At 53.4% G+C, this 9562-nt stretch overlaps 5 protein-coding genes across 5 annotated transcripts; 3 read left to right on the top strand and 2 right to left on the bottom strand.

Moving 5' to 3' along the window:
• Positions 1-385: 385 nt before the first annotated feature.
• GNI_096890 (poly(A) polymerase, Cid1 family protein) lies at positions 386-943 on the top strand (the record flags this gene model as incomplete). Its single annotated transcript, XM_011132730.1, has 1 exon — positions 386-943. A coding segment is annotated over one exon (558 nt), but the record flags the coding sequence as incomplete, so codon positions are not given.
• A 1149-nt stretch (positions 944-2092) lies between these two features.
• Positions 2093-5805, bottom strand: GNI_096880 (actin; the record flags this gene model as incomplete). The annotated part of the gene is made up of 2 exons (XM_011132729.1): positions 2093-3335; positions 3449-5805. 2 exons carry the CDS (start codon positions 5803-5805, stop codon positions 2093-2095), a joined length of 3600 nt encoding a protein of 1199 aa, XP_011131031.1.
• A 328-nt stretch (positions 5806-6133) lies between these two features.
• Positions 6134-6505, top strand: GNI_096870 (putative HVA22/TB2/DP1 family protein; the record flags this gene model as incomplete). The annotated part of the gene is made up of 1 exon (XM_011132728.1): positions 6134-6505. The coding sequence occupies one exon, from the start codon at positions 6134-6136 to the stop codon at positions 6503-6505; it is 372 nt and encodes a 123-aa protein (XP_011131030.1).
• A 136-nt stretch (positions 6506-6641) lies between these two features.
• On the top strand, positions 6642-7709 carry GNI_096860 (hypothetical protein; the record flags this gene model as incomplete). The annotated part of the gene is made up of 2 exons (XM_011132727.1): positions 6642-6894; positions 7033-7709. 2 exons carry the CDS (start codon positions 6642-6644, stop codon positions 7707-7709), a joined length of 930 nt encoding a protein of 309 aa, XP_011131029.1.
• Positions 7710-7760: 51 nt separating this feature from the next.
• GNI_096850 (putative protein phosphatase 2C) lies at positions 7761-9560 on the bottom strand (the record flags this gene model as incomplete). Its single annotated transcript, XM_011132726.1, has 1 exon — positions 7761-9560. The coding sequence occupies one exon, from the start codon at positions 9558-9560 to the stop codon at positions 7761-7763; it is 1800 nt and encodes a 599-aa protein (XP_011131028.1).
• Between the last annotated feature and the right edge of the window lie 2 nt (positions 9561-9562).

The following is a 9562-nucleotide window of genomic DNA, read 5'->3' as shown; positions in this document are numbered from 1 at the left end:
CGCCGTTACCAAGGCCCGNGTACCCATCGTCAAGTTCACTGACAAAAGCTCCGACGTACAAGTCGACCTCACCATCAACCAAGACTCCGCCATGAAAACCAGTGGCTACATACACGAACGGGTAACCACCTGTCCACACCACAGTTACCCCCTCGACAGTTACCCCACTCCACAGTTATCGACAGTTACCCCATCCACAGTTACCCCTCGACAGTTACCCCTCGACAGTTACCCTCGACAGTTACCCTCGACAGTTACCCCCTCGACAGTTACCCCATCCACAGTTACCCCCTCGACAGTTACCCCATCCACAGTTACCCCCTCCACAGTTACCCCCTCCACAGTTACCCACACCACAGTTACCCCCTAGTGATTGTTATTGTAGATAAGGGAATGGAGACACCTTCGGCCCCTTATTCTAATTCTTAAATTGTTACTACGCGAACACGATCTCAACGAGACGTACAAAGGCGGAGTCGGGTCGTACATGTTGTTCAATATGGTCACCCATCACCTGCAGCAGGAGGCGAAGTCGCGAGCGTCCAAACAGCGCAAGTCTGCCAACAGAAGGACGCAGAGGACGCAAGATTGCGACGAAGGTATAACCCGAACACCACCCTTGTCCACCCCCCTTTTTCCTTTAGTTTACGACTCGCTTGCGGACTACCTGGAGGAGGATACCTTGGGGAACTTACTCGTGTCCTTCTTGAGGAGATACACCAACTTCGACTATGTCTTTGACGGCATCGACATTCGCGGCAACGGCCAAATTATTCGCAAGTCCGAGTATTGCGATGAGCCCAATGACCGGCTGTACGTGGTTTCACCTCTGGAGCCGCACCTGGACGTGGGGAAGTCGACTTATAAGATGACGGAAGTCATTGAGGTATTCGAGAAAACATATCTGGTAGGCACGCGCGCACGTACGTATCCGCACACATAGGCATAGTGTGTGCACACATAGGCATAGTGTGTGCACACATAGGCATAGTGTGTGCACACACAGACCTAGTGTCTGTCCTTTGTGTGTATACAACATTCACATACATTCTGAAATAGTGTTCTACATGAATAATGTCCCACACAACTAACCCGTTTCGGTAGAAACTCAAAAAGGCAATGAGTGGAGGTAATTCTGGGTCGATACTGTGCGCAGTGATCGATCCGCGGAGTCCCTTGTTCGAACTTCGATCCGTTAGTGAGAGGCAGCATCCGGACCGACATGACTTCTCTGTCTACAAACCACCTCCGTTCCCCAGCGTCCAGACGGATCTCATTGAGTCCGCATACTACAGACTCGAGCCATATCTCCAAAGGGCCCAATATGCGAGACGACGATACGGAGGACATGGATCCGATTATAGAGCCCAAAGGAGACAGGGGCCTTATGACCGTCCATTATGAATTGTGGTTCATAATGATAATGTCCTGAACAACAAATGGACCTGGACTGCAGGAGGGACGGTCGTCTAAAAATTAATCTGGACGAGAGAGAGAGTGCAATAAGAGAGTGCAATAAGAGAGTGCAATAAGAGAGTGCAATGAGATCGTCAAGATACTGTCGGAATATGCTCTTGAGACGGAGTGATACATGCCGTTGTCTTTGACGACTATAGTTGGTATGAAAGCACCTCTCTCTGCGGAATCGGTAGAGCTGGCCAAAAAGAATGGCTCGTGCCTCTTCAGCGGGGTAACTACCTACCAACCTGGATGAGTTGACACTATGGAGCTACTGTACTTCATCAAATGGACCGAACCTATCAACAGCTGGAGGTGGCCCTCGTCGGCTGATATAAACTGTCTCATGGCTTACAGCCTCTTCTCTCATGGCTTACAGCCTCTTCTCTCATGGCGTACAGCCTGTTGCCTCTCATGGCTTAAAACCTTCCACCTCTCATGGCTTAAAACCTTCCACAGTAACAGCTCGTTCTCCCGTCTCGGACAACCAATGACGTGACGGTTGTCCTAGTGCTGCATCGTTATTAATGTCATTGCACTGCACCGTCTCCTTTCCTCTCTTTTCCTCACCTTGCTTCTCTTCTACCTTCAATCAATCGAAGTTCCACAACCCACCGTATCGACGGTAGGTTACTCAATTGTGGATGTTGAGATGCTTGATGCCCAGAAATGGCAGCAACGTTCCAGCCGCAATGACCTGGTATTTGGGGGTGTCAGTTACTAGGGGCGAGCAAAGTTGTTTCTGAAGTCGGTCGACCATGCCGGGTACTTCGCTACCGGCTCCAATGACCACAATGCGTTGTGCAAGCAGCAGTCGCATGGACACGTTGATGAGTGCAAGAGCCCGGACGACCATGCCGGGCAGGGTGGGGGTCCCTCGACCTTCTCGCTGGAACGTATTGTTGAACAGCACTTCGTAGTCCAGATTACCCGGCCACCGCGTCGGATCGTAACTCACTTCGTCTACTGGTTCCTCCGTCTCGAAGGACCACAGCCTCTCCTCTCCACTTTCACCCATGCTGCCAGCCATGCTGCCAGCCATGCTGCCAGCCATGCTGCCAGCCATGCTTCCAGGCATACTACTAGACACGCTAACGTCTGAACGGTCCGAAGCAGCCGGCGGCTGCAAAGCGAGCTTCGGAGTCCCTTGAGCCTCGCTTGAACGCCGACTGAGCGACGTCACCTTTGAACTGGAGGCGGACACACATGAGGCAGATGGACTAGTCGGTGACGGACTAGGTGGAGATGGAGATGTAAGTCTGAGAACTGGCGTCGGACCTGACGTCTTCTCGCCCGGTAGTGCTCCCCCTTGCTTCCTTTCCCCCGTCTCAGCCGTTGCTCCCCCGGTCTTGGACTTTTTTTCGGTTGTGGAGTCCTTCCCTGTCTCTCCGATTTTGGGCTCCGTCCCGGTCTTGGATTCCCGCCGGGTCTTGGACGGGTCCGTGCCAGTTTGTGATTCCTTTCCGGTTTTCGGGTCTTTGTGGGTCTTGGAGTCGTCACGCGTCTTCCCAGTGCTGGACTCCCTTTCGATCTTTGAGTCCCTCCGGGCGGCAACCTTGCTGCTGCTTCGGGTGTTCCTGGGCAGGTCCGCCTTATGCTTGTCCGGTTTCGCAGCGCTCCATTTGCGGCGGCACCCGGTTTCGGCAAGAGAGTCCCGATCGCGGTGGCGCGATGGAAGGACCCGGTCTTGATTGAGTTGCAGCGAAGAAAGCAAGACCTCGCCGTTCCACACCACCACTACGGCCGTGTAGTCTCTACCAATGCAGACGACCAAGCCACTGTCTAATCCCACTGCGGCTAGACTGCATACAGACGCAGGTACCCATGTGATGGGGTGCACTCCCAAGAGACGCCGAAGCATCTCGTCCACGACTTCACTACAAGAACTTTTGCTCATGGGCGGCTAGGGTAGGCAGCTACGGCCAAAGATTTACGGCCAAAGACATACGGCCAAAGATTTACGGCAAAGGTTTACGGTGGATGGCCTTACACATATTGGGGCATTAAGAGGTCCTCGTATGCTACAAACACACTATTGCGATTAAATGACATCTGATGAAATTTTTCACACGCTGCTCTTACCGAAGGAAACAAGGCCTTCTCGATCCGGTCCTGGCGAACGTCATAGTCGTATCTCCGAGGCCAAACGGCTTCGTCCCATGGACGCTGTTGAGTATGACCAAACTCAGTATGTACAATCTCACTATGTCCAAGTTCAGTATGTCCAAGTTCAGTATGTCCAAGTTCAGTAGCTCCCTCAACTCTAACGCTCTCCGATAAATTTTGCATCTGCTTTATGTTTGTAGGAGAATTTGCAGGTTGTGATAAGGAGATCGGTAATTCTAACTCCGGTTTCGGTTTCGAAGTCCTTGCAAATTCCCCGTGGTCTCCAACAGGCAGGAGCCCTCCGAGCTTCTTGTATTTGCGCGTAAGGTACGACTCCCTGGACGCAACAAGATCAGGGGCTGCTGAAGGTTGCTGCTTCTTCCGAAACAACCGTTGCATCAGACCGTTCCGACCCGACCAGGATGCTCTGGGTTTAGAAGCCGACGACTTCTTCGGCGGTGGAGGTGCTTTCTTAACAACACCTTTGCTAGGTGGTGGACGACCCTTCCCCTTGGTAGGCTGCTCCCCTTTGGTAGGCTGCTCCCCTTTGGTAGGCTGCTCCCCTTTGGTAGGCTGCTCCCCTTTGACACCACCAGACTCCTCTTTCCCTGGACCAGGTGCCCCTCCGACCGCCTTTTCCTGGTCCGTAGTTTCTTTGGTGGATACGGTACCCTTTAAATTACCAGCCACGCTACCAGCGATAGATTTAGTAGCGAGGTTGCTCGTGGACTTAGTGGTGCTATTAATAGTTGCTTTATCAGTCGACTTAGAAGTGAACTTGTTAGACGACGACCCATTAGTCGATTGATGAGTGGCGTTGTTGTCATCAACTGATAGAGTATCGGAGTCCGTTTTTTTGAGGTCAACAAGCTCTTCTTCGCTGTTCTCCGGTTTCGACCGGGCTGCCTCTTTCGCCCGCAGTTCTCGCTGGAAACGGTCGAAGGAGGAAACAGGTTGCCCATCGGCTTTTTTGGTTCCCTTCTCAGTGGCATCACTTGGTGCGTCGGAAGATCTTTCCTTCTTGATAGGTGGCGGTTTCCGACGGCTACGGAGACTTTTAAAGTCGAGCTCAGTCGTCACAAGCGGGCGAGACTGCTCGCAGAGCCCCATCCAAAGAAAGTCGTAGCCCACGACTACAGCCGTGCAATGGTCCGAGTGCTGTTTGGTGTTTCTTGCTGCCCATATATGATCGTCGACGCGTTGACGACATCTTCGGTACCACTCCAAAGTCCCGAACGTCAGGTCTTCATCTTTTGCCACAGGACCAGACTCACCACCACTGCTGTGACCAGACTTGAGGTCATCGACGCCCACCTGCTGCTGCTTAACACCCGATTTCCGCCCCTCGGACGACTTGTCAGCCACAGACGTCCTTCGCTGCGAGCTTCTGGTCCCCACATCCGGACTAAATGCAACCCGTCTTCCCTCCGTAGATCTGTTTTTCCCATCGGTCGGTTTGCTGTCCTTTCCCTTCTCGGGCTTGCTGCCTTCCCCTTCCCCAGACTTTACCACTTTCCCTTCCCCTGACTTCACCGCTTTCCCTTCCCCTGACTTCACCGCTTTCCCTTCCCCTGACTTCACCGCTTTCCCTTCCCCTGACTTCACCGCTTTCTCACCCACCCTTTTAGCCGCCTCCTTGCCGTCCAGCTTACCAGTTTTTTCGAACTTACCCGCTCTGTCAAGCTTACTGGCTTGACGGCCGAACTTATTACTGGCTCCCGCAAGTCCTTTGTCCAGTCGTGATACCTTAGTCGACGGCCGCGAATCCGACGGTCTCGCGTTCGACGGGCGCGAGTCCAGTCTACTTGGCTTGGACGATTCGTCGCCCGAGGGCTTGCCCACGAAGCTCAGACGACGGGTACGCTCCGCCACCGACATGGCCGGACCTGGCGCTTTATCGGTAGAACTGCTGGAACGGGTAGGGGTTTTGCTTTTGCCCTGTGTAGGCCCCGACTCTTTCACTGCTTGCCGCCCTTGCACACTGGGCCTTTGATTTCCTTTCTTTTGGACGTCAGTTCCATGCTCGTTGTTTCCCTTCAAGACGTCACCATTCTCACTTTTTTTCTCAGACCCTGACTGTCGAGTCTTAGACCAAGGTTCCTTATCTGACCTCTTGTCATCCGGCCGGCCGGCTTTTTCAGACAAGGATGTTTTGCGCTCCCCTGTCTGATCCAGACCACCACGCAATGACCCGTCTAAAGTGGGCCGTGATTTTCGGCTGTTATCTTCGCCTCCAATCATAAAATATTATCAATGGAAACCTTGACGCAACTGGAGTCGCATATCAATGAGATACCCATCATCCAAAAAGTATTACCCTCACCCTCCTCCACCCTCTTCCACCCTCCTCCAGTCCCGGTCGTGTCATGCTTTTATTAGATAGCGTCGACTCTGTCCGTGCGACCAGCAATGGTTCCTCTAACGGGAGTAGTTCTCCTTTTGCTTCTTCTGGGGCAGTTTGAAGAGATAATCCTGTAAGATTCAGCACGAGAGGAAATGCGGAGATGAACTGGCCTATACGGAGAATATCTCCGTGTCGTGATATCTACGCCTTTTATGTTGTAGAACAATGGCTGGATTCTTTTATCCTGCATGGCAATCCTTTAAGGCGATCGAAACAGGTTCTCATCAATCCAGCAGGCAATGGTTGGCTTACTGGGTTGTGTATGCGTCGTTCGCTGTGGTCGAATTGTTCTCGGACATATTGCTGTTCTGGATTCCTTTCTATTACGTTCTGAAGCTGGCCTTCCTTTTGTGGCTGTCTCTGCCCCAATTTCACGGCGCCACAATCGTTTACGACAACATTCTGCAGCCCTTCCTTACTACCTATCAAGGCAAGATCGACGGGTACGAACGCACACAACTTGACGCACACCTCGCCGCACACCCACCCGTGTCATGCACCCGTGTCATGAACCCGTGTCATGAACCCTTGTCATGAACACACACACCCGTTTCATGAACACACACATCCGTGCCACTGTAATGGGAGGTAGATGTGGTCTTGGTCAGTATATTAAATAGCCTGGTGCAAAGGCGCTCGCTCTAAATCGTTTTTGACTTTTGCGAATTTTTCGATGACATCATCAGACACCGACCCCACCGCAGTGACACTGACGCAGGCCCCCACTGCCGCTCCATCTTCTGAGACGGTCGCGGTGACCAAGTCCAAGTCGAAGAAGAAGCGACAGCAGCAGCAGCGAACTACCCAGCAACTGCAGACAGTGATTACCCAGCTAAGGCAGCTGTGCAACCAAGCCAACCACGCCAGTTACATTGATCAAGCAAACAAGATCGTTAACGATCACGGTCTCAAGATAGAACCAGAACGTACGGCCGGGGGAGTCACACACCTGCGCAGTGGAATCACACCACCTGTGCGAGGGAGCGACACGCATCTGCGAGGGAACCACAAATGTGTGCGAGGGAGCCACGCATGTGTGCGGTAGTCATTGGTCATCCTTTTAGGCCGCATTGAAAACGGGTTGCGGATTCCCCCGTCTGTGTGGAGGCCACAGACCGTCGTTCAAAATATAGGTGCAGGAGCCGCACGTCCGCGAGGACTACCTCCCCCTCCGAAGGAAATTCGGCTAACGGCGGCAGAGCGAGCGACTTTGTCCAAAGACCAGGAGCAGAAGGAGATCCGGTCCAAGCTTCGTTGTGCGGTGACTGTGAAGGAGTTTGAAATGCTGCTAGTCCAGGCGCAAAAAGCAGGGATGGACCACGAAGTAGAGCTTACGAGAAAGAAGCTCAGCCAGCTGAAGAAGCAGCAGCCACAGAGACCACATGCTGCGGAGCCGCAGACTGTAGAGTCGCAGACTGTAGAGTCGCAGACTGTAGAGTCGCAGACTGTAGAGTCGCAGACTGTAGAGTCGCAGACTGTAGAGTCGCAGACTGTAGAGTCGCAGACTGTAGAGTCGCAGACTGCAGAGTCGCAGACTGCTGAGCAGTTATCTGAAGCCGGGCAGCCCCAGACGAAGGTGGCTGAGGAGTCTCAGCCGACGGCCTCTGAGCCGAAGTCGGGGATCGCGGCGGAGGAAGCTGAGGCCGATACTGCAGGGGAGCCGGAGAGTGCCACAGTTGAGGTGTCTGAGGGTGCTGCTAAAAATCCCGCCGATGTTAAGCCTGAGGGTCCCGAAGAGTAAGTAGGAGTTTTTGGTTACATTATTAACAGCCTGTTCGTGGCGTTACTTTCGCTAGCTAACTATTTGTTCGGAAAAGGTGCTGCTACGATGGGCAGTATCATTGCTTGCACGGACAGCTTGGTTACTTGTGACACTCGCGTGTGCATCAGGGAAGTTCAGGTAGGCGATCTCGACCGTGATATCATCCACGACGTCGCCCTCAGTGTCGATCCACCGATTCCAGGCTTCACGCGCCAATACCTCCGCGCTATGCTGCACCTGCTTCGGGCCCAAGTCAGATACCATCGCCACCGCCTCCGCCGTCGAAATAAACTCCCACACGCCGTCACTACACACAATCAACAACGGTCCGCACTCCTCCAGGTTCTTCAGCGGCTCCGTGTGTCCCTCTGTCTCTCCACTTTGTTTCTCTCCACTTTGTTTCTCTCCACTTTGTTTCTCTCCACTTTGTTTCTCTTCGTCTTCTTGTTTCTCTCCACTTTGTTTCTCTCCACTTTGTTTCTCTCCGTCGTCTTTTTTCTGTGCACCTTCCTGCCCGCCGCCGCCTCCCTGTCCGGGGCCATCTCCTTGTTGGAGGCGACCTCCATCTGCGCCGGGCGGGGGCTGCTCGGCTTCAGGTTTGTTCGCGGCGGCTTGCTCCCCCGCCCCGGAGCTTGAGCCAGATGCTGAGCCTAGGGCGGAGCCGGAACTCGAGCCGGGGTGTGGAATCTTGTAAGTGTTGATCTGAGGTTCAGCAATGACGCCGGCCTGGACAGCCACAAGGTCGCCGAAGGCCCTGGACATTGCCAAGCCGGGGACCTGGCGGCCTTTAAGGAAGACGCGATGTGGGATATCTCCGACGAGTTTCTTCACCTGTCCACCAGCGGCAGTAATTCTTCTAAACTCGGCCTCAAGCGTCGGTTTGTGGTCCTCAGTCAGATCAAGTGCGCGACGTCTACCGGTCTGAGGATCTACTTGGCCCAATACCGCTCGGGAATCGCCTACATGTGCCGTCACCAACAGCTCCTTGTCACGGTCATGAATCACCAATGTACCAGTACAACCCGACAAATTCGCGTCAAATGTCCCACGGTCTGAGGCTTCCACTATCTCTGTTTGCATCACTGCAAAACTTTCACGCATCGCATTCTCATAATCAGATCCAAACCCGGCATGATGCCATACGTGCACGCCCAATCGCTGCTGTACAAAATGACTAATGTCGTCGCCAAACGGACCGTGCCCATCGAACACACCGAACATTCTCACACCTCCCAGAATGTACACGAAGAAGTCGTCCTGATTCGGAGACTCTGGTTTCAATCCCTTGCGACATACATGACCAATGCCTGCAACGGAAGTAATAATGTGGCAGTTCGCACACATGTTCGCACACGTGTTCGAACGGAGGAGGGGGAGGGAGAGGGAGGTGTTACCGAAGGACTCCAGGTCCTCGTCGAGGTTGCCCTGAAGGAGTTCCAGTTTCTGTTCAAAGTTCCCTTGGGCGCGAGGTGCTGTGGAACCGCAGACGCTGAGTCGGAGTTGGCGTTTGTCTTTATTGGACAGTTTGAGTACGGCTCCTCGTTCAGCTTCCGGTTCGCTGTCATTGCTGTGTTCATCTGTGTTGGGTCGAGGTACATGTGCGAGCGAGAGTCGTTTCCGTGACTTTTGCTCAAGCACATCATCCGTCTTCTCAGGGGTCCAACGTGCTGGTGCATCTTGAGCCACCGGCGCGGCAGCAGCAGAGGCAGATTGGGAATTGGGTTTAGTGCAAACGGTGCCCATAGCGGACGCGTGGGATATGGTAGTCTGCACAGTCGTTCGTCGGCGCTTGCTCGCCAGTTTGTCACTGATAACGCGCTTAATTTTCATTT

This window comes from Gregarina niphandrodes (assembly GCF_000223845.1).
Source record: "Gregarina niphandrodes unplaced genomic scaffold scaffold00020, whole genome shotgun sequence".
Taxonomy (NCBI): domain Eukaryota; phylum Apicomplexa; class Conoidasida; order Eugregarinorida; family Gregarinidae; genus Gregarina; species Gregarina niphandrodes.
The sequence above is the reverse complement of the archived record's forward strand: the minus strand, read 5'-3'. Positions and strand labels throughout refer to the sequence as shown.